Source organism: Ilyonectria robusta (genome assembly GCF_021365365.1).
Source record: "Ilyonectria robusta strain PMI_751 chromosome Unknown BGZ61scaffold_30, whole genome shotgun sequence".
Classification (NCBI taxonomy): Eukaryota; Fungi; Ascomycota; class Sordariomycetes; order Hypocreales; family Nectriaceae; genus Ilyonectria; species Ilyonectria robusta.
Window position 1 is genome coordinate 353,499 of NW_025764464.1, and position 22,350 is coordinate 375,848.

The window sequence follows — 22,350 nt, forward strand, 5'->3', positions numbered from 1 at the left end:
CGAGTGATGCTTGGCGCACTCCAGCCATGGCAGCTCTCATCTTTTCAACATCAATCAACTGCCGAGATTCAACAAGTGGGTTATTTCCCCATGCGTGGCAGTGTTTGTCAGTGGTAAATATGTGTATATACATAATGGATCTCGTCGTAGCTCTGTTGGAGTTTTGACAGGCACGTTTGAAACAACATCCTGCACGACCAACTTGGCAATCATGGCAACCGCAACCACGACTACTTTGACCGCACAAGATGTCGTCACCACCGTGCCGATCATCCCCAAAGGAACTCACAGGTCCACAGCTGGCATTCAGCGACGTCGTGTCGACGACACCTTCATGGACGGTCTATCGACTCTGAATGGAGAGGGTGCCACCATCGGCCGAGGCGCTCCACTCCAAGGAATCCCGACGTTCTCAGATCCTCATCAAGAACGCAAGTGGGTATTGGAGCGCATGGCAGGTGCTTTTCGTGTCATTGCTCGCAAGGGATACCTTGAAGGCTCTGCAGGGCACATTTCGGTCCGCGACCCCGTCGATCCAGATACGTTTTGGATCAACCCGTGAGTGAAGCCGCCCTCAAAATGACGAATTGGGGTTAAAAAAAGGATAGACTAGGAAGACATTTTGCCATGATGAAGGTGAGTGACCTGGTGCAGGTTAATATGCAGGGAGACATCATTGGTGGCAATCGGGTATGTTCTTTACTTCGTACTTTACTGGCGAATTTCCATCCTGACAGATAAAGGCGTGTATCAACAACGCGGGCTTCAACATTCACTCCGCCATTCATCACGCCCGTCCAGATGTGAACGCTGCCTGCCATTTCCACAGAATACATGGAAAAGCTTGGTCATGCTTCGACCTCCCCCTCGACATGTTGAACCAAGACGCATGCACTTTCTACAACGATCACGCCGTCCACAACATGTTTGGTGGAATTGTCTTTGAAGCCTCCGAGGGCGGGAGAATTGCCAAAGCCCTGGGCAACAAGCGATGTGCGATTCTTCAAAACCACGGACTTCTTACCACCGGTGGCACTGTCGACGAAGCAACGGCCCTCTTTACCCTGATGGAAAATACCTGCCACGCACAGTTGTTGGCCGAAGCGGCGACGGCGTCTGGGATTCAGAAGCAGATATGTCCTCATGAGGAAGCCGAGTACACCTACAGACTCACAACCCCAGAGGCAATGTGGCTGGAATTCCAACCTGACTATGAATATGAGCTGGAGGTATCTAACGGGAGATTTCTCTTATAGCTAAGGACTAAGTATGGAAGCAAATGATAACAGTAACAAGAAATTAATATCTGCATATAACTTTCTTTTATGAGCTGCCTCGATGTCAGCCTGAGTGTTAAACTACATGTTGAGATTAGCATGATGATATTTGGATCAACCTCACGGGAAGTCTCACAATTCAGTATTAGCTTTAACCGGCCTCTTTTATTGACTTACAATTCGGTTATTTTTCTTCATCTCCTTTTTGGCCCCCCCTGGATGAGCTGTGTCGTTGTCAAGTATGTCAACGCCAACGGCTTCTCGGCGACATCTTCTTTCTGAAAAGCTTAGACTGAGGCGGCATGCATACTGTTGAGGTTTCTTGGGTTAGCGTGCCAACACCACGTATGTATTTCCGGGCCCTCCGCTTCCCATCAGTGTCGTCACGGAGTTCACTGCGTATGTTGTCCCCAACTAAAGCTCGTAGACTATGGGAAAGAATGGTATTGCTTCTCCGGCCCGCACTAGACGTTATTCTAACCACTACTCCGCTTTGCAGCATTTCTCCAATGACAGTATGCGATTGCTTGACTACAAACGCACCTCGTCCATAGATAGATCAACCAGAGCCTGAGTAGCGCCTCGCTTACCGCTTCGTAGTGCTCCCTCCATGTACCCGCGCCACTCGTTCGTCAGCTCTGTGCCTACAAAATAGACACCACCAAACTTCTCTCCAATCATCTCTCCGTCGGCACCTTCGCCGATGACCGTACTGGGAGGCGTAGTGGCAAGAGGACAACCCCATCCGGCCCACCTATCCTGCATCCACTCGGAAGTGATGGAATCCAAGAACTCAGACTTGACAGCTTCGTATCCCACGCCAAACAAGGAACCCAGCTGTTTCAGAATGGCCTCGCGGCGGTGGTCATCATCAAGGCCCGCCCACTTTCGTCCCGGGCCTGCGGTGAGGAAGCATGCCAATGCATAGTTTCCTTGGTCATCAACTGAAGTATCACGACAATGGTTGATGGGACCTCGGAAGCTCTGTGCGAGCCCGCAAGAACCCTGCCGCCTCCAGAAAGGCGTCTTGAACAAGCAAATGAACTTGATGTAGCACCCGTAGCGCACAGCTTTGGTGTACATGTCTCTCTGGCGTGGGAGCGGCGGGTTGAAGGTGACGTTCTTGTACTCGGGCCCGGGGATGCTGACAATGACCTTTCGTGCCTTGAACTTTTGACCGCCTGCCGTAGTCACGGTACAGAGCTTCGAAGTGTCTTGCGTGATAGAACTGACGGGAGAGTTGAATTTGACAGTCCCAGTGGGCAGCAAACCCGACATGCCAATGGAAATGGACTGGGTGCCCTCCTGGAGACGGAGATGTTGGGCTCCATCTTTGCCGTCGTATCGCAGATTCACAATCCCCAACCCACCGCGGGCAATCTCCAGAAAGGAGAGTGCCGAAACATCGCTAGGATCTTGACCCAGCGTGCCACGACACCAGAGCCGCGCAGTGTGCAGAGCTCGTGTTCCAGCCCCGGCATCTCTGCACCATTGTTCGAATGTCATGCTGTCGAGTTCGCCACGCTTAGGCTGTTGGAAATTCTCCGGATCGAGTGATGCCGCTTCGACCATGTCTCGCATGGCGGTGATGTTATCCACCTCGGCTTGCCCAAACTGCAGATATGTTAACCAGCAAGACTTCAGCGACGATGAGTATGGATATCACGTACCTTGGGCATTTCGCCAAAGGGAAACATGTGGCAATCGCCGTTGGCATCTTCACTGGCCACCAAACCCACGACGTTCTGTACGACCGGCGTCAGGCCAAATTTCTGGCAATAGCTCCAGACATGCGACTGGTTGGTATCGTTCAGCCACGCCGCACCCATCTCCTGAACGCCTTTGCCATCGAGGCGCTGCACCGAGTTGGTCTTTCCCCCAACACGATCGCGAGCCTCAAGTATCGTGATAGATCGGCCAGCTTCGTGCAGGTCCAATGCTGCCTGGAGGCCGCTCAGCCCGGCGCCGATGATAACTGCGTCAACAATGTCTGCCATTCCGTGGAGGTTATGGTGTAATGATAGGTGTAGAATATGGTGTGGTTGTCGAATGCTACCAAGATAAGGCTGTGGTGATGGCAAAGCTGCAGGATAATTATAGTGGATGTTGCTCTCTTCTCTGGTGAACCCCGCCCGAGATCGGTTCGTCTCGTCACAGCGTTTACGCTAAGTTGAAGCTGTTGGGGACCGGCCCGGTCGACCAAGAATACTTAGCATACCAGGATATCGGAGAATCATCATTCTACTCGACGAACATCTTCTAGCCGATAATGCTCGGATCGCTGCCAATAATGCTTCGACACTTGGAGCTTATCGTGGGGAATATGGGGCTCTCGGTCGGGCGTGTCCAGACCGAGAGATCTCAGAGGCCGGCATTGCAAAGGGAAGCGTCTCCGAGCTAATCATGATGCGGGGGCAATCATTAGCCAAGCCACTAGCTGCTATTTACGCCCTTCACAACAACCCGTCATACATGAAACGGTTAGCAAGGGCCTCTCAAGACGCAGCCGAGCTGGCCGGCAATTGATCCGTAAGGTCAGCGGACGACGAACGGCCCCACTTGATGATGAACATCTCGGAGTCGACTTCCCTGCGAACCGGAAGACACGATATGATCCCGGGGCCGGCATCTCGTAATGGCGTTGGAGAGCGAGTCGAAAGAAAAAGCCCGCTTCCGGTCGTGATATTCAGGAAACACACTCCGTACATCGGCTTACCTTGTACACTTGGGACACTCCAATGTTCCAGCCATCAAGAGACCACCGGCCAACGAAGAGTCATTCATGATTCATTTGCGATATCGCTCGTCGATTCACTCATGCATATTTATCCAGTACGGCTACTATTGCTTGAGAAGGATGGGGCAAGAATATGGAAAACGTCCGACAATATTGTGGAGCTCTCAGTCCAGGACTTTCCAAGCAGCCCAGAATCAAGGCGCCGACTTCATCGTCTTGATACACTATCTTACACTATTACATTACTCAAGAAGTACAGTAACCTCATCCGGGGAGTTTGGCTTTTGGGATTATGCCTGAGGCTAAGGTTTTGTCATAACAAACGACCGTGTTGTGTGATGGTTGATCTTGCATTCACGAGGTAATAGGCCCATGATCATAGGTAAGCGCTTGATTGCGGGCACTGGGGTGTGTTTATAACCGAACTCATGAGTTACGCCGTAGCTGAGAAATGCCCTTTCACAAAGTATTTGCCGTTTGTGTTGTCCATGAGAGTTACTTAACTAGCTAAAAGGCACCTTTTAAAACCCCTCAGATGAAGGGAGACTCAAAATACATTGCCGATCGACTGTGCCAAACATTTCCCACTTATATATATCACTGAGGCCCTTTGGCTGTAATATCCGCAACTTTCTCCGGTCAACTAGTCTCTCAGATTCCTCACTAGAAGATCACAGATAAAACCAGAGGATAATCAAAAGAGGAGCTTATCAGTAGTATTACTCAAATGTGACAACTCCAGCATCTGCAGTTAATTTCTTGATTGATATTATGAAACATGATATGGAGTAAAGTTAAAAAAAAACTAGACCTCCGGCTCCAGTATTGATGTGAACCGTAACATCCCTTGGCTAGGGACGTGGCTATGACCATCCCGGTCTGTGCTAAGACTTACAGCCTCCCCGTCATCTGCAAGTTTGCACTGTTCTTTGCACTTTTGCCGAATCACAGCTAGTGAATCGCTCCCGAGGATAACTCGTACCTCCCATGGTTGCTCAGCAAAAAGCCCTTTGCGCTGTACGCAATCCACGACACGCTCCGCCAATTTGTCGACGTCCCCGGGCATGTTCGGCCCAATGTCTGTGGCGAAGACGTTCATCATATCGTCAAACAGAGGATTGTAGTCCGCTATCGCTGGTTTGTATTTTCCGAACCCATCATTAGACCCCTCGCGAGGCATCCCAAGCTGCGATACAAAACCACCGGGCTCAAAGATGACGCAGCGGATGTTGAATGGCTGGACCTCGGTTGCAAGTCCCTCAACGAAAATGTCAAGAGCAGCTTTTGAGGCGGCGTAGTGCGAGAGGAAGGGAATGGCTCCCCACCCTACACCAGCACCAGTAAATGCAATAGTGCCGCTTCTCTGGGCTCGGAAATAGGGCAGGATTGCCTGTGTGATGCGCAAAGTGCCGAAGAGGTTGACGTTGAAGATGTTGTCAACGAAATCATCACTGTAATGCTTTGTTAGACTGTCCTAGTACATGATAATTTCTGGGGAACTCACTCAGCTTCCTCAAAGCTCTTTGGTGCCGAAATACCGGCATTGTTCATCAGGACGTCGATACGCCCCCAAACTTCCCAGGCCTGTTTCACTCGAGCGTTGATTTCAGACCGAGGTGCAGTGACGTCAAGGTTGATGACGGCTACATTTTCCGACTTCAAATGCTCGAGCCGTGTTTCTGCGTTCCGACCTGTGGCAATCACCTTGTCGCCTCTTGCGACCAGTTGCTCGACGAGGGCAGCTCCAAGCCCGGAGGTGGTCGCTGTGACGAGCCAGATGAGTTGTGTCATGATTGATGCGACAGGTTGCTAACGATGTGTGGTTATTGAAGTGGTATTCAGAAAGCAGAGGAGGTCTATATGATATACTGTGGCGGACAAGGTGGATATTCTTGGGTATATCGGCTTTAAGGTGGATGACATCGCCAAAACGTGCTTAAGAATTAAGACCGTTCGAGCTGATGCAAAATACCCGCTAATAGAGACCCGCAAGGCACAGCCTCTTGCCTAATATAGTTAATTCCGCGTCTACCAAAACTGATATGAAGGCTGACTTCTGCAGTCATCAATAAGCGCCGGGTTTCCAAACTCCAAATGCCATTCTGGAGCAGCATCCAGCCAACCAGAGACGAGAATGCTGTCATTTTCCTGCTAAATTGCATTTAATGGGGTTAGCAGCAACCCGGAACTCCGAAATCCGAGACCTGAAGCAATGCACCATCGTGCAATTCCGTCACAAAGATCCGAGTGCGAAAAAAGAACTCAGCTCATCTACGCGAGACAGCGAAGAATCAATGGGAAGCTGCCTACAGCGCTGTGCTGACTAGTGCCGGGGCATCCAATGGCCTCTAATTCTGGCTCACTTGTTTGCCACCGCTGTGTTCAGCGTTTCAAGCATCGTAAGTCTCCTCCATTCCAGCCATGACGTATCAGTGCCAACATCGCTCAGAATCATCTCTCGTGAGACACTCCAAACGTTGTGTTCAAAATCTAAAAGCACCATCCAGGCAGAAAGCCTGCCGACAATGCTCAAATTCCAAAGTACGCTGTGACTGGCAACATCCAGCCTGTGGTAGATGTCAAGCTCGCTCCCTGGCGTGTGAATTTGCCTCTCAAGATTGCACAGCATCACGCTCCACTTTGCAAGGCAGCCGTCAGATCTTAGCTCCGGCCATATCGCAGTCGCTTGGAGATGGAGATGCATTGGTGGATGCACGCGAGCATCAAGAACCCATTTCTCCACCAAGCGTACATCACGGTTTCTCAGTTGGTCAAGACGCATCGAATGATGTCACCTCACCGGCGACTATGCCCGAAATCATCCCCCATGCGTCTACGCGAAGCCTTCCCTCCATTGTGCAAGAAATCAATCCGAAATTAGCAATATCCGCTAGCCGACGACAAGCCCTTCTTGGGACTGCACCCGAAACTCCGAGCTCCGATGGCGTTGTCAGACACACGATGCACTTCGTTATCCGGGTTCTCAAGTCATGGCCAAGACTAATGGCCATGCATAATACTGCTCATTTGCCACTGATGATACATAGATTTCAGTTACTTGGCGGCATACCAACCCCATTGGCTAATTGCTATGCCCTTGTAAAGATGTGGGCTGGGCATACGCCTGGTAGTCGCGTGCTGGTCCAGAATACCATCCTTCAAGAGGTTCATAGGTTGCTCCACGAGGTATGTGACAGACCATGATAATGCATTAGTAACTGTACCCATTAAACAACCGCTATGGTGCTGCAGTTTCGTTCATACGAGGAGAGAGACCTTCTCGCTGCTTCGCAATCTCTTCTTATCCTCCTCATAACTCTCTTCTTTTGCTGTGGAGAAGAGTCGGGTGTTAGGCACCCTTTCGACGCACAACTCCTTGTCGAAATGTGGGATGTAAAGCATCGCCTCGCGGCGACTGGGCTCTTTTTGGAGCAGGAGCTCACCCACACGATCCCACCATGGGAGAAATGGGCAATGGTCTCTGCGAAGCGAAGAACAATACTGGGTCTCCATCACCTCGAATGGGCATGGTCACTTCTACATGGCTATCCGATACTCACCTGCTTTGAACTTGGGCCGCTACCAGCCCCTGCACCGGGATACCTTTGGCGAGAAACCGATAAAGCAAAGTGGGAGCATCTCTATAGCGAATGGCTTCGGCAGTGGAAAGATGGAAGTTACAAAACGGGAGAGTTATTCGATATTGATCCTGGAGGCAGTCTTGACGACAGGACTGAAATGTGGCTTGCAGAAGCAGACGAATATGGCGTCATGTTGATGGCGGAAGGTAACATTCACACAAATGCCTAAGCCAACGTTTACGAGCTAACTTGGAAAGTGAATGCAATAGATGATCAGAAATAACTCCTTCCATTGTATTCTGGCCCTGAGAGAATTGTTGAGTACACTACCCAAGTTAGCATCGAATCGCAACTTGGTGACAAAATACCTCTTCATCCTGTGTCAAGAGCATCACACATTCCGTTGAACTTCCACTATGCTGTGTCTTCCCAGTCCTCAATGACCTCCCTGTCAACCTCTGCATCATCTCCATCTTCCTCTCGCAGAATATACTCCACTGCTTCTGCGTCCCGAATTGCCCAAAAGTCTCGACAGGCTTCCACAAATGACCGTGACTTAGCTTCCAACAAACTCTCTTCGACAGCCGCGAAGCAGAAACGAAGAAACACGAAACCACCGTCATCTTTAACAGCTTCATTGGCAGCGAAGTCTTGGCCAGGGACCGTCAAGATTCGATAGGGATGCTGCGTGCAGGAAATCCACAACGCCAGCATTAGACGCTTTGGGTCGATAGACGAAGCCAATGGGTGGCTGAAGATGCTGACGCGGACCCAAAGAAACATTCCGCCCATGGGCCATTGGAAGGAAAACATCTCTGTTCGGCCGCCCTCGGATGTCAGAAACCTATTCTCCTCCAGGATTGTCGCCATTGTTATCATCCGACGCTCGTTGGTGACGCGGAGGCCTTCAAGCCACTGAATCCAACCCTTTATTCCCCAAAGAGTTGACTGATCGCTCTTGTTGACACCCTTCTGGTCAGCAGAGCCAAAGTCTCCAAGCAACTTCGACACTATAGCCTGCACAAAACCAGAAGGCGGCTGAGTAGTACTGTCTGTGATCCGAAACAGTTGTTCACACACGCTCGGTTGAGCTGTGATCCATCCAAGCCTGCAGCCGGGTGCAATGGTCTTCGAGAAGGAATCCAGCCGAATAACACGACCATCTGTGTCGATACTCAAAAAGCTCGGGACGAGTTCGTCGAGAAACCGATAACCTGTTGATTTGCCCCCAAGAGATTGAGTGGAATAATTGTGGTTTGGGCTGGTCGGGAAGTTTTTCGAAATCGAAGTTCCTCGATACTTCACCGAGATCGATTGTGCAGAGGGGTAGTACAGGTTCCAATATGGGTCATCCTCGATGAGAACGAGGTCGAATTGCGAGCAGATCTGGTAAATTTCCTTCCGTCGCGAGAAAGAGAGCACTCCAGATGTTGGGTTCTGACCAGTACTAGTTCTCGTTAGTTGATGGCTGCACTCGTGCGGCATTGGTAAAGCTTACGGAATAATGTAGACAACATGTGGTCTCTTGCCGCGGGTATAGTCCCAATTTTGCAGAACGTCCTGGAGGCCGCCAGTTCCGTGTGCCAACATCCCCTCGGCGTCCATTTTCACCGGCACAATGTTGACATCTCTTGGTTTGATCTGCGCGATCGGCGGCCCATAGACGAACTCTTCAACGATCAAACCCTCTCGATCTTGAATCTTGTTGAGATCCTTGTCCCAATGGTTGAAAAGAAGTTCATATATCTTCCACAGCCCATCCGCTGACCCACCATTGATCATGACATCTGCTCCACCATCATATGGTAGGTTTGGATGGTATACTGTGTTTGCTAGTTTTTTGAGCCAAGCGTAAAGAGCTGGATAGCCCTGGGAGCCGCTGTACTGGAGGGCAGTGTCCAAGTCAACCTTGCGTACAGAATTAGTCCCTTGGCTGCGTCGCTGAATTGAAATGTCCAATGTTGAATCACTTCCTGATTCAAGGCCTGATCCACGGGGGTGGAAGAGACTGCCCGAGTCAACAAGTGAAAGGTTGAGGCTGTTGAAGGGGAAATTTGCTGGGAAAGGCAAGCCTAGGTGCCGATTTAGCGACTGACTCGGGCGATCAACTTGTGAAATGGAGATGAAACATACCGCCAGCCAGGTTGCCCATTTCTGGGATGCGCAAGAATTTGTAATATTCCTTGAGAACATTTGGGACTCTCTTTTTCGAAGAATTTGAGAAATGATGAGCAAGGTCGAGTGGCTTTGGCATTTCGTGAGACATGGTGGAAGTTGTTTATTGTTGACTGAAAATATTTCGGAAGGAATAAAATAGAAGGCGACTCGATGTGTGCAGTCTCAACGTTTATATGTTCATGGTCAAAGAAGTCTAGACCTTTGGAGGTCTAGCTCTAGGCGTGATGCAGTTGCACTTATTGGTAGTGATTAGACAGCCAAAGGCCCTGAAAGTTATACCATATTAGGCAGTGGAGACATGAATAGCAGGTTCCTCCATCTGCCTACGACTTGCATCTCATAAATTTATATCTTAAAATAATACCTTCCTTGCCAATCAAAGCTGACAGTTCAGACGATCAACTCCTCATTGACCCAAATGACTCATGACACGTACTCATCAATGACAACAGCTTGTCATCTCCAGTATGTGCTTAGGTCCTTCTGACGCTAAACCTGCGGTCGCACTGGAAGGCGTAAACGGACAGGGTTGGATACGACGACTACGCTAACCATGAAGGGCTTATCTTCCCAGATTCACTAAGGGAAAGAGTCTCCGAGTCGTCTGCATATGATGACTCAGACGGACTCACTCTCGACAATTGACTATCGGAGCTCGCCGTTGGATTGAATGTGGGTTTTGCCCGCATTATCACGAGACAACCATAGATAACGAGCGATGCCCGTGAAATATGTGTGTGAGTTACCAGCCATCTTATAAGTAGCACTGCGTGAACCCACTTCTTCATACAGGGAAGATATGCGTCCCCAAATCACCCAGAACGGCTGTCCAATCTCTGGTCCCGAAACCCTTCTGCTGCATTTCATCCTCTCGTTCCCACGCTCGCTGCACCATGTCCCACTGCGTCTGGATGTTTGCGATTCCGTAGTGTTGTATTCTTTCCCACCACGCCCGACACGCGTCCCTCTGAGACTCGGCGGCATTCAAGGAAGCAATAAATACCGGCCATGTGATTGGAGCCATGATGTTCGTACTGTTGGATTTTAATGTGACCTTGGCGTCCTCCGCGGCGTGTGCGTGATCGGTCACCAGCTTGATTTCCTGCACCAGATCTGAAGTGTCGTAGCGCTGAATCCGGCGGTAATAATATACCAGCGCTGCATAATGCCATGCACTTGCTTGGTGTTTGAAGATTGTCAACATCACGCCGTCATTAGCTGGGATGGATGCCATCTTCTCGGATTCCAGCGTCCAAGACAGAAGTCTGTCACCCAGACCTTCACAAGCCGCGAGAAGATCGTCTGGTATGGAGGCCTCTTCCTGGTTGTCGAATTGTGCCAGAAATTCCGCTAACCGGCATGTCTCTTGGATCGCAGCTGCAGTGTTTGACGTGATTCCGTACATGAATTCAAAGCAACTGCCGGATTTGATGACGGCGTCCTCCGTGTATGAAAGTTCGTGATAATTACCAATCCAAGGCGATGGAGAGACCACAAAGCAAGTCGTTCGAGCCATCAAGGCCAAGAACGCGCTGATTTGATTGAGTTGCCGAGTCTCCCCGCTGACGATTCTCCATCGTCTGCGCGAATCCCGCAATTGCTTTATGCCACCGAGGTGCACCATAATGTCACGGTCATCCCCAGACATAACCTATACGCAAGTTAGCAGGTGATTCCTTGACTCTGCCACGAGTTCGCGAACACTTGCCCCTATGCTCACAAGAGACAGCATTGCCATCAGGAGAATTTGATGGTCTGACCCTGGCGTTGGAGAGTTGACTGCAGCCTGCAAGGAATGGAGTGCTCGGTATCTGTGTTCAGCACCCATCTCTTGGTACTTTCTTTGCGCTTTATCACAGTTCCAAAGATGGTATGCTGCCGATGCCAATAGTGCGTGATAAAGCGCCGAGTGAGGTTTGGCATTGGTCATTTTGTGATCTGATGCGCGGATGCATGCCCCCTCGAGCGCGGTCGGGACATATATGCGGCGATATGGGTTTTGGGTATGCAGGATTGGTTGAAGAACATCTGCAACATGAATCATGTAGTGATGCATTAATAGATCGGCCTCGGTATCTCCAAAGAGGCTACTCCGAATGTGTTGTATTGGAAGGCTGATGGATTCTGGCAGAGGCGAAGGGGACATTGGTACTACGGCCATTGAATGGTCTCGTGCATTGTACCCATAGGATACAGATGGACTCGATTCTGTCAAGTTGTCATTGTCTGATGCTGCAATTGGCGAGGTGTTTGGTCGATCCGCGCACCCTTCCACATCCGCTGTATTGTTGGTTTGAATAACGGCAGAATCAAAATCCTGGCTTGTGATGGCCGACCAATCAGGTGTATTGATGATCAGAGGGAGAGCCGAATTCGGGCTCAGGGCTTGCAGTTGCATCCCGGGGGTATGGTGATCCAGGTCGACCTCGTCACATTCCCAATCATGCGGGCTTTCTACCGAGCGGTTGGAGACACTGGTGTGCTTTTGATGTGGCTTTTGAGAGGTCTCTGTGAGGTCTTGACACCCAGGTTTAGTTGGAAATGTTGAGAATGGGCCTTTTCTGGACGATAACATGGACTCGGCGTCCTTGTCGATAGTAGAAAGGAACTCGTTAATCTCCTGCATCCGGAATCGACGACCACTTGATTTATCTGGTCTCTCGTTAGCTTATGTTCTCCTTTTCAACATACGGCTTGAGTTATCTCTACCAAGCATGATTCTTCTCCGCCCTTGGCTGCTAGATGCAGCGGGCGTGCTCGGCTGCGCGAAGGGATCAGACATCCACTGCAGTCGGATATCGTAGCCGCCACATGAAATGCCTCGCTTCTCGCAATTTCCACAAGCTAGTGGCCTTTCGTCACATCGAACCTTCCGTGCTTTGCATGTCCAGCAACTGATTGCCCGTCAGCGATCGATTCAGTCATCTCGGAGTTGGTTCGGCATACCCTGTGAACCTCATCCCACGCTGTCGGGAGGGCCGGACGCTCATAGTGAATGCATCCACCGTAGTGTATCTGTCACAAGTATGGGGAATTCAACTGTGGTATATTTGATTCAATGATTTATTGAGAGGTACCGCAGTCGAGATGAATGAGTTGATTTGACTCTTTAGCGCACATGATAAGAGAATTGGCTTTCAGTCTGGTGACGAGTCAGATCCCCGCTAGTTCTTTTCACGTGACTCTGCTAATACGGCTGCATCGCCGCTTTTAGCCGTTTCCATTGTTGAATCAGTAGTAGAGGCCTTGACAGATCCTTCAATTTAGTAGCTGTATATTATATGCATATCGAATGGAGTACAAATAGAGGAGATACTTCCAACAATAGGGTAGAAACTCGGTGATGTATCTGAAGCAGTGAAACACTTCCCTGCTGAAATACGGATCGAGAGCCAGTGTTCTATTTCGGCAAGAAGGCCGGAATCGGGGAATGAGGATGGTACGTAAATAATATAAATACATTAAGGCTCAACGGTAGATGAGAGCATCGGGTCGTTTGCACTTTGTTTCACACTCGATTCGCTGAAGAGACTCGAGCCACGACTGACTTTTGGTTAGCGGAAGGCTATCCCTAGCAGGACTACATATTGAACAGGAACCATGCAAATAACCGCGCGCGATCTTGTCTACTAAACGATAACTTCGACACCAAGTTGAATTTGTCAGCGCAATGACGTGATGTCGCGCGCGGGCGCATTTCAAATCCACGATACCCCACCCAGCGTTACGATCAAAGTCCGAAGGCCGAGATGGCGACAGTCGGGGGACGGATAGCTGGGAAGTTAAATAAATAATTAACGGGACTTCCACATTTATAGAAGTTTTTCGTAAATTCTCTCCTAGCTCTCTCTTCTACTATGCCACCTAGCAAACAAATACTACGCGCCGTCATGAGTTTAAATCTGGGACCAGTAATTCACCTTTCTACACTTCAGTAGGCTGCATACTAACTGAATATGCAGTCAGTCCACAAGGGTGGAAACTTTGCCCGACCTCAAAGCACCTTCCGTAATGTTGTTTCTCGGGATCCGAATTCCAAGTTTGCAGCGGAGAAGGGCCGTTATGCGCTTTATGTTTCCCCTGCTTGCCCATGGGTGGGTTTTGCCCATTTGTGCGATTAATACCAAAGGCTGACCTGAAGAAGGCCCATAGAACCCTGATCGTCCGCTTGCTTAAAGGGCTTGAGGATGTAATTGATGTGTATCAGGTGCACCTCACATTAGGGCCAGACGGGTGGTTCTTCAGTGGGGAAGGAGATTCATTACCCGAGGACCCGTTGCATGGGTTCAAAAAGCTCAAGGAGCTCTATCTGCATGCTGATCCAAACTATGTTGGACGATACACGGTTCCGGTCTTGTGGGACAAAAAGACTGACACCCTTGTTAACAATGAATCGTCCGAAATTATCCGCATGCTCTACAGCGAGTTTGATGCCTTCATTCCGGAGCATTTGAGGGAAGAGAACAAACCCGGCGGCGGGCTATATCCTCCTCACCTCCGGGAACAAATCGACAGCATCAATGAGTGGGTCTACAACACAATCAACAACGGTGTGTACAAGGTTGGCTTCGCCATGTCACAAGAGGCCTATGACAAAGAAATCGATCCACTCTTCGACTCCCTGGACAGAGTGGAGGCCTTGTTAGCCCATGGGAAGCCATACATCTTGGGTGACTTTATCACTGAGGCTGATATCCGACTCTACACCACCATTGCGCGATTCGACGTCGCTTATTATCCGGTGTTCATGTGTAACCAGAAATCTATCCGCCACGACTATCCTCGGCTTTATCTGTGGTTGCGCCGCCTATACTGGGATCAGGAGAAGAATGGGCAAGCTCGAGGCGCCTTTTACAAGACCACTGCGCCTTACCTCGGCCTCTACTCTCGTGGGTATGCTGATGGAAGAAACAAAATAGTAATGGGGGGAAATGCGCCGCTCATTGTGCCGTCCGGCCCGAAGGTTCTCATTGACGCGCTTCCCTGATGGCCTGCTATCTGACATCATGGTCGTATTCATGTCTCATTTTTGTATAGCTCATGAAATTGTATACTATTTACATTGATGACTCTTTCACACCTAACTTCATGGCTTGGTAGATAGGCAGAGATCTGACTAAGGGCCAGGAGCACCGCGGCTGTAAAGTCTTGCAGTGCAATCTGGTCGGTGTCTAGGTCGGAATTACCCTTCCTTTCATCAGTGTTCGGGTCACCATTAATGTGGAACGTGGCAAGAGCACTATTATGGTGCATATTAGCTGAAGCAGTAATACCGTTGAATATATAAAAATAATTTGTACAGAAATAGAGAAAAGGGATAAAGCAATGGGAAACCGTCTGTAGATATGTGTTTCCCAGCGCGCTGGTAATGAACATCTAAGGTGCTATTCTGTGTCTCATCCCAGAGGGTAAGCTTCACATAGTTGGCTAATAACGGCCGATGCATCAGGTATGTTGACGTGCAGATTCGTACATAATTATTTGGCTTTCTTTCCTTAGAATTATTAGATATAGCCAAGGGTTACAGTATTGAATGAGTGCGTATATGAAACTCGTCAGCACGACAAGCATTTTCTGCAAACTCCTGCGTGTCAACAATTTGAACCCCACCCCCCCGGCTGGTAATCAGTGTCGAAGAAGACAACCAGCTCATATACGTTCGCGGTATCACCTGAGAAGCTCTAAAAAGACATGTATCAATAGGAACCGCCTACGTTTTGGTTATAAAACTGGGATATACTACCTGCAGGTTCATCTATCCCAGTTGCTGAACATTGCAGCGCCGAGCCAGACGTGTGCTTCCTGTTCGGATTTGAGCACAGAAGCGCACCGTTTGTAGAGGTTCAGGTAGAGAAACGGGCTGGGCGAATCGTTGCGCCGTAGTATCTGCCGGGCAGAAAAGCCTGTGCACCCGGAATCGTGTTATTAGATGCTAGCGGGCCCGTGATGAGGTTCAGGTTGAAAAGTCTGTAGTTCGTGTCAGTTGAGTCGAATATCCTCTAGACAACGGACGTGCTGCCGCCGGAGACATGAATGCCCAGTCTTAATTTTGCCTGGTGTGATGACCTTGCGGCAGAAGCCAAGAATGGATGCAACAGCCCCAGGGGCTTCTGAGGTTGCAGTCGATTCCAGGGGCGTGCTGACTATTTGTTCAGCGCAATACTCAATAGGTGCAGCTGGTGAAACACCCATCGCTTAGGTCGGAGTGGTGAGCATCGGTTTGTCCAGTCTTGACATTTTTCTCCTTGTTTTGAGTTCTTCAAACTGACGGCCCAAATGATTTAGCTGTAGCTGGAGCACTGAATCTATTCAATGTAGCCCGTCGCTTTGAAAATGCTGACTGTTTAGGATTGTGTCATATGCCTCCGCTTAGGTATGGAGGTCAATAGCTACTCTAACGAGCACACGAGATCGACTTGAATCTATGAAGCTATGAAAGCGACTGGCAGACGCATATTGTTTCTGCAGTACAAACTAAGACGATCCGTGTTGTTTGGAGTAAGCGCTTCTCTGTTACGTTGCCAGCGGAATTAGTACTTGGGCGAGCTATGGTCTACCAGTTCAAAACTCCGGAGTACTCGTCAGCACTATCGCGGGACGGAACGCTCCCGCGATAAGGGACAAGTTTAATTGTCCGTGTATGAATGAAGATATACTGAACGTAGTGCGCCAATATAGCAAAAAAAAAATACGTGCTCTGCATCCAGACCGCAATGCTCAATCCGATATTCCCTTCGTACCTATATAGTAGCTGGCTGCAATGAGACGCGCGTGCAAATTAAGCCAACGGGAGACAACGAGGATTTAATGACATGAGGCTAAGATGAAAGGGGCATTTAGGGGGTAATCCGGCGATAGGGCGGTGTTAAGAGTGGGACAAGCTCTTGACGGGCCGGGGTATTGCGCTGTAGATGGGCCGAGAACTACGCAGCTGTTGTACATAATCTGTACTTCGTATCAAGTCAACATGACGCTGCGTTCGCGGATTGGGCCGGGGGTGGGCCTGTTTCAGAGGTCAATCGCGTGTTGTTGCTATATATAAACCTGGCAGCTTTGTGCCGAGCCAGCCATACGGATGTCTTGTCTCTAGACGAGGTACGAGGTGGTACGAAGCACGGTACGTCTACGTCGCATCTGCGGCCGACGTTGTCGCCTGTGATTCCTCTTCCTTCATCACACACCACGCAACCAGCCGGCGCGAGAGCTTCACGACGCCCGCCAGCGACATCACCGCCTCACAGCATTCACCGCGCGATATGGCAGCCAAGCGCTCGTCGGGAGACGCAGACCGGAGGCTGGAGAGCGGCACGGCTGCTGCTCCCAGTAAATCAGACGGCAGGCTGCATCCCGCATTCTTCATTGCGTGCGCCGGCCCTTCTCAGCTACTCAAGCGAAGCCATGCTCACGCGCGGATAGATTATGGATTTTCTTGAGCTCAAGCGTCATCCTCTTTAACAAATGGGTTCTCGCAACCGCCAAGTTTGGTGAGCTCCGTCCCTGCAGTCCAAGTACATTGTCTTGAGTCCCTCAGCTAACCCACGCTTGACGCCAGACTTCCGTGAGTCGCATTCGATCCCTCGCCGAGCCCCGCCGAGCACGCACTGATATCAACCCTCCAGCATTATTCTTGACCACATGGCACATGGTGTTTGCCACGATCACGACTCAGATAATGGCCCGATTCACCAAGACGCTGGACTCGCGGCACAAGGTGCCCATGACCCCGACCATATACGGGTAAGCAGTCACCGTGACGGGCGGAACGGCCTGCTAGCCCGGCAAAATACTCGTGTGGGTGCTGAATTGCTGATGGGTCGCTATTCGCACAGGCAGTCCATTGTACCAATTGGTATTCTCTTCAGCTTCAGCCTGATTTGCGGTAACATGGCATACCTCTACCTAAGTGTGTCATTTATCCAGATGCTCAAGGTGCGTGTCAATGACGTTCCAGGCTCCAACCACGAACGCAAATCCATTTTACTTACCCTCCCAAGGCGACAAATGCTGTCGCGACCTTGCTAGCAACGTGGGCGTTCCGGATCGTCCCTCCCAACTTCCGAGTGCTTGGGAATGTGTCCGTCATTGTCGTGGGCATCGTCATCGCCTCATTCGGAGAGATCAAGTTTGATCTTACTGGTTTTATTTGTATGTTGACACCAATCCCGTTGCGTCTGGCCATCCCACCTAACGCACGCTTGCAGACCAAGTCAGCGGTATCATCTTTGAGGCACTGCGCCTTGTCATGGTGCAGCGGCTACTCAGCTCCGCCGAGTTCAAGATGGATCCTTTGGTGTCACTTTATTATTACGCTCCGGCATGCGCTGTAACCAACGGCATCTTTACCTTGTTCATCGAGATCCCAAGGATTACCATGGGCGATATCTACGGGCTAGGTATCTCGACCCTTGTAGCTAACGCAATTGTGGCTTTCCTACTGAATGTGTCGGTTGTGCTTCTTGTACGTCATTCTCCACGCCTCATCTAGCCAACGTCGCTGACCACTGCGTAGATTGGCCAGACATCAGCCGTCGTTTTGACCATGTCGGGCGTTCTGAAGGACATCTTGCTTGTTGTCGCTTCCATGGTTATTTTCCGTGACCCAGTCACTGGCCAGCAGTTTTTCGGTTACTCCATCGCCTTGGCCGGACTGGTGTACTACAGGCTTGGAGCCGAGAAGATGCAGTCTCTTGCGAAGGACGTACGCCTACAACTAGGCAACTTCCGTCACCAAAATCCCGCGAGAACCAAGATCCTTGCCAATGTCGCCATTCTGGCCATGGTTGTCTTCGGGTTGTGGATGTGGGGACCGTACTTTCTAGGACAAGGCGAAGCCTCTCAGAAGTTGTAGGTGATACTTGACGCTCATCTCACCTGCATTCCTGCCTCAGCTTCTTGCAAATTCAGAGATATCACGCCCATTGTATTATAATCCGTCTCTATTTTAATGCGTCTAGAGAGAGTGAGTAGGTGCTATTCTTACGAAGGTTGGTGCGAAGATTACTTGTGCATATTTCATAGAGATCTATTCGCAGCACTCGGTTCATGCCACTGGGACCAAGATGGATGGAAGTGGCAAATAAATCATAAAATATCCGATGCACAATATTTTGAAGGATTCCTAAGTCGCCCATCCCGGAAGTCACCATTGTGGCCAAATACCGAGATTATTTCCACGGCCCATTCTTAAGAAGTGACATCTGTGCGACACATCTGGATCGTCCATTACTCGAACCCCCGAGTCCGACATATACATGATTTCCGGGGTTTCAGAATCATACTTCGGCCACAAAGGAGCTGATATGGCATCGACCGTCAACGCGTTGGGGTCTTGGTGGATGGTGAAGGATATAAAGGAATTGCGCAATAATGTTGCCAAAGTAGCGTTGCCCGGGATTAATGCGCCCCTGGCTTCACGGGACCCATCGGCTAAATAGTCAAGATCGAATCAGCCAGCTTTACCACTGAAATTCATGTTGAAATATGTCAACTTACCATTCGTGTAGTTGCTATATATGAAGTACCCCGTTGCTGAATGAAATTGATATCCAGAGTTAAATACTAGTTTGTAGGCAGGCATCCCAGCATCGGCTACTGCCTGAGCGATGTAGGTGGTCGGGCAACTGACCATCGCGTCTCCGAAGAGAGCTGACCGTCTGATAAAGTAGTTAGTAATGGTATCTGTTATCCCACCCGCTTTTTTCATAAGCTGGTAGGCGGGCAGATCGTCAAGATGCGAGGTATTGTAGATTGATTCGGGGTAGAGTCCCCACGCAATGTCCGCAAAATGGCCATTGTTATCGTGCCACAGGGCTGCAAAATCTGACAAAACCTCTTCCTCTCTGGTGGCAGAGGTGTTTGAGAAGATGTATCCTTCGTCGAAGTTTCGATCTACCAGAACAGGAATCTTGGTGAAATGGCCGTCACGGAACTCTCCTTCAGGATTTGCTCGGATAATGTTCCCGTCAATCACAGGGCCCCAGTAATAGGTACCATGGGCATACTGCTTGGTAAGATATGCAGCAACGGTAGATGCGCGAGTCGCAACCTGGATGTCTGCTGCAGGTAGTTTTCGTAGGCAAAGAAGAGAAGTACAATTTGCAGCTTCCAGGAAGCCAGCATACTGCTTATTCACCCAGTCGCTGTCGTAAATTGGGGTCCACCATGGGAACTCTGGATGAAATTAGCAATGGAATTGAGGCAACATTGGTGCTATAATCCACTTCATACCTGGAATGGCCGCGTGAAACGGAGGGTGTTCAACGCCACCGTACATAATCATCTGCATCGTCACAGAGCTCCCTCCCGCACTACTTCCGGTGATGGTAATCTTGGAAGGGTCGCCACCAAAATAACGAATGTTAGAGCGAACCCATTCTAGAGCTGCGCGTTGGTCAAGAAGACCAACATTTGATGTCCCGTCTTGATCGATGTCGTCTCCAGCGAGGAACCCAAGCGCCCCGAGGCGATACTGGACGGAAACATAGATCATGGACCCGTTCGCCTGGTGTACGAGGCTGTCGCCTGAAGTAAATTGCGTGCTGCCAGCCACGTAGCCTAGATTCAGTAAGCTCCTGCTTCACAGGAATGTTCAACATTTTAATCTGAGGAAAAAAGAATGGGCATACCTCCACCATGTATAAGCACCAAAACAGGCAGCTTATCCGATGTTGGGTTACTTGGTGTCTGGATGTCAAGCAGCAGACAGTCCTCATCCTGGATGAGCGCAAAACTTGTATCAACGCGCCAACCCGGTGTGCTTTGGTAGCATGCTGGACCTGGCAAGGTAGCTTTGATGACTGTCTTTTTTGAAGCTCTTTTGTACGTCACGGGCACAGGCGCTTTCCATCGCAAGTTCCCGACGGGAGCTTGAGCATATCTGATGCCTCTAAAGGAATTGACTCTGTGCGTAGACTCCAGGTTAGTTAATCTAATTAATTCGTGTTGGTAATATGTAACTTACCCCGAGGTTTTGTTTTGAGTACCCAGGTACTGAACACCGTTGCCAGAAACACTCAGGGCATGGGCAGACGAGACTAGAAACAAAACCCAAAATATCCAGTTTTGGCGAACCACAAAGAGGTCCATTATGAAGTCAGACCAATGGCAAGGTTTGCCGAAGGGATGAAACCTATGGGATTGTTCTATTTGCGTAAGGGTTGAGAGGGCAGGGCAGCGCCTCAGCCGTAAGGTTCAACACCACGACCTTTATAGCTTCCATACCCTCAACGACGGTTCATGCCTCATTTCGGCAAACCCTTCTCGGTAAATGCGGGGTAAAATGGGCCGTGGTAGCATCAGTCAAACCCTGGCGGACGTGCGGGTGAAGAGAGAATGCGGTTTAGGCTTTTGCCAAGCAAAGTGGGAATCACCCTCCTGCTCTCTCTCGTTGAACCTGTTGCAGCTGGATTGCAAGGATGGAATGCACCAAAGAGAGTGAATTGGGTGAGTGGCTGGGATCTCTAAGGCCTAGGACCTACCTGGCTTTATGTACTTATATGTGCTCTACTTACTGGGTCGAAATGGGTGTAGGATGCAGAGCCCTCAGGAATGCGTATGGGAATGTGTCTGGGTTGACTGAAGGGATAAGCTTATAGTCGAGAGCCTCGACCTCAGAGGCGCTGTACCCAAATTCCTCTCATGGAACCACTTTTGGATGCTCATATTCTTCGGGATATCTGGAGAATTTGCAGGCCACATCTCGGTCTCTCATTGCCCGAGAAGCCGACTCAGGGATCGTCATTTATCCGCGCCAGTCACTTGCCACGCTTGCCTAGCACTCCCGACCCTGCAAGAGGTGGAAAAATTAGACCGGGTGGCAATACAAACTCGACGCATACTGTAGTGCACGGGTTTACGCCTTATTCAATCTCGGAACGCAGCGGTGAGGGAAACTGACGCGTTTTGCCTCCATAATGACAAGCTGTTCCGTGTGAATCTCCAACCGCAGATCGTCGCCTGTCATGTTCAATTGGACTACCCAATACTCGGACAAAACCCTTGATGGGCCACTAATCCCGGAGTGAAACAGGGCTAGGAGGATTAGGCACGCGTTATTGGTTCCCAGCAGCAAACAATCGCCTCTTTCTGTAGGAACTAGAATATGAAATATGTCGCCCGTTATACCAACTACCCTATATCTACCAATGGAGACGTGTTCTAGATAGCCAGGCCCCTACCCCCTCCCCCTTCTTGCCACAGAGGCTTCCTATATTAGTGGCAAACGCTGTCAGATGTTCAATAGGTGCCGGGATGGATTTGACTTTCATGAGTTGGAGCCGCTAAACTGATCGTGACATGGATTCGAATAGACAATGCAGTTTTCTTTTGACAATTCGCAAGTTGTGTTGGCTTCGAAGCGTGTTTGCGAATAGCTTTTCTCCGCCATGTCACTGTGATTGCGTCAATTTATGGGCTGCTTACGTTTCTGTTTGTGCAGCTCCGTCTATCTATCCCTGCCAGCCATCCGACTCATCCGCGCTTGTAAAGTGAATGATGCCATGAACGCGTTGCAAGGCTTTCAAATACTTCGTGGTGAACCTCGGCGACAAGTAACACCATGTCCCTTTCGCAAACTCAT

The 22,350-nt window shown here is 49.9% G+C and overlaps 9 protein-coding genes across 9 annotated transcripts; 4 read left to right on the plus strand and 5 right to left on the minus strand.

Annotated features, from left to right (window-relative positions):
• Positions 1–334: 334 nt before the first annotated feature.
• On the plus strand, positions 335–1,256 carry BGZ61DRAFT_366808 (putative aldolase; the record flags this gene model as incomplete). The annotated part of the gene is made up of 3 exons (XM_046241719.1): positions 335–558; positions 609–690; positions 744–1,256. 3 exons carry the CDS (start codon positions 335–337, stop codon positions 1,254–1,256), a joined length of 819 nt encoding a protein of 272 aa, XP_046097333.1.
• Positions 1,257–1,763: 507 nt separating this feature from the next.
• BGZ61DRAFT_401516 (uncharacterized protein) lies at positions 1,764–3,314 on the minus strand. The gene is made up of 2 exons (XM_046243058.1): positions 2,948–3,314; positions 1,764–2,891 (listed from the first exon to the last, which is right to left on the minus strand). The coding sequence occupies exons 1-2, from the start codon at positions 3,272–3,274 to the stop codon at positions 1,809–1,811; spliced, it is 1,410 nt and encodes a 469-aa protein (XP_046097334.1). The 5' UTR covers positions 3,275–3,314; the 3' UTR covers positions 1,764–1,808.
• A 1,505-nt stretch (positions 3,315–4,819) lies between these two features.
• Positions 4,820–5,805, minus strand: BGZ61DRAFT_498864 (uncharacterized protein; the record flags this gene model as incomplete). Its single annotated transcript, XM_046251331.1, has 2 exons — positions 4,820–5,465; positions 5,519–5,805. The coding sequence occupies 2 exons, from the start codon at positions 5,803–5,805 to the stop codon at positions 4,820–4,822; spliced, it is 933 nt and encodes a 310-aa protein (XP_046097335.1).
• A 1,449-nt stretch (positions 5,806–7,254) lies between these two features.
• BGZ61DRAFT_366479 (uncharacterized protein) lies at positions 7,255–7,824 on the plus strand (the record flags this gene model as incomplete). Its single annotated transcript, XM_046241686.1, has 1 exon — positions 7,255–7,824. One exon carries the CDS (start codon positions 7,255–7,257, stop codon positions 7,822–7,824), a length of 570 nt encoding a protein of 189 aa, XP_046097336.1.
• A 77-nt stretch (positions 7,825–7,901) lies between these two features.
• BGZ61DRAFT_431305 (aromatic amino acid aminotransferase) lies at positions 7,902–9,849 on the minus strand (the record flags this gene model as incomplete). Its single annotated transcript, XM_046243845.1, has 3 exons — positions 7,902–9,042; positions 9,094–9,667; positions 9,729–9,849. 3 exons carry the CDS (start codon positions 9,847–9,849, stop codon positions 8,010–8,012), a joined length of 1,728 nt encoding a protein of 575 aa, XP_046097337.1. The 3' UTR covers positions 7,902–8,009.
• Positions 9,850–10,557: 708 nt separating this feature from the next.
• BGZ61DRAFT_484505 (fungal-specific transcription factor domain-containing protein) lies at positions 10,558–12,763 on the minus strand (the record flags this gene model as incomplete). Its single annotated transcript, XM_046249616.1, has 4 exons — positions 10,558–11,424; positions 11,494–12,425; positions 12,465–12,667; positions 12,720–12,763. The coding sequence occupies 4 exons, from the start codon at positions 12,761–12,763 to the stop codon at positions 10,558–10,560; spliced, it is 2,046 nt and encodes a 681-aa protein (XP_046097338.1).
• An 837-nt stretch (positions 12,764–13,600) lies between these two features.
• On the plus strand, positions 13,601–14,903 carry BGZ61DRAFT_401529 (glutathione S-transferase). Its single transcript, XM_046243059.1, has 3 exons — positions 13,601–13,684; positions 13,736–13,867; positions 13,918–14,903. Exons 1-3 carry the CDS (start codon positions 13,631–13,633, stop codon positions 14,758–14,760), a joined length of 1,029 nt encoding a protein of 342 aa, XP_046097339.1. The 5' UTR covers positions 13,601–13,630; the 3' UTR covers positions 14,761–14,903.
• A 1,907-nt stretch (positions 14,904–16,810) lies between these two features.
• BGZ61DRAFT_462257 (triose-phosphate transporter family-domain-containing protein) lies at positions 16,811–18,947 on the plus strand. The gene is made up of 8 exons (XM_046247264.1): positions 16,811–17,136; positions 17,190–17,257; positions 17,326–17,331; positions 17,393–17,510; positions 17,603–17,702; positions 17,768–17,918; positions 17,975–18,231; positions 18,283–18,947. Exons 1-8 carry the CDS (start codon positions 17,030–17,032, stop codon positions 18,619–18,621), a joined length of 1,146 nt encoding a protein of 381 aa, XP_046097340.1. The 5' UTR covers positions 16,811–17,029; the 3' UTR covers positions 18,622–18,947.
• BGZ61DRAFT_561493 (Alpha/Beta hydrolase protein) lies at positions 18,767–20,858 on the minus strand (the record flags this gene model as incomplete). The annotated part of the gene is made up of 5 exons (XM_046255816.1): positions 18,767–19,199; positions 19,266–19,943; positions 20,001–20,327; positions 20,399–20,673; positions 20,734–20,858. The coding sequence occupies 5 exons, from the start codon at positions 20,856–20,858 to the stop codon at positions 18,913–18,915; spliced, it is 1,692 nt and encodes a 563-aa protein (XP_046097341.1). The 3' UTR covers positions 18,767–18,912.
• Between the last annotated feature and the right edge of the window lie 1,492 nt (positions 20,859–22,350).

Coding starts and splice junctions, on each gene's coding strand:
- BGZ61DRAFT_401529 (XM_046243059.1), top strand. CDS start 13,631: ATGCCACCTAGCAAACAAATACTACGCGCCGTCATGAGTTTAAATCTG. Junction 13,685..13,735: donor TGAGTTTAAATCTGGGACCA/GTAATTCACCTT, acceptor CTGAATATGCAG/TCAGTCCACAAGGGTGGAAA. Junction 13,868..13,917: donor TTTCCCCTGCTTGCCCATGG/GTGGGTTTTGCC, acceptor GACCTGAAGAAG/GCCCATAGAACCCTGATCGT.
- BGZ61DRAFT_401516 (XM_046243058.1), bottom strand. CDS start 3,274: ATGGCAGACATTGTTGACGCAGTTATCATCGGCGCCGGGCTGAGCGGC. Junction 2,892..2,947: donor CCTTTGGCGAAATGCCCAAG/GTACGTGATATC, acceptor ACATATCTGCAG/TTTGGGCAAGCCGAGGTGGA.
- BGZ61DRAFT_462257 (XM_046247264.1), top strand. CDS start 17,030: ATGGCAGCCAAGCGCTCGTCGGGAGACGCAGACCGGAGGCTGGAGAGC. Junction 17,511..17,602: donor ATGACCCCGACCATATACGG/GTAAGCAGTCAC, acceptor CTATTCGCACAG/GCAGTCCATTGTACCAATTG. Junction 17,919..17,974: donor TGATCTTACTGGTTTTATTT/GTATGTTGACAC, acceptor GCACGCTTGCAG/ACCAAGTCAGCGGTATCATC.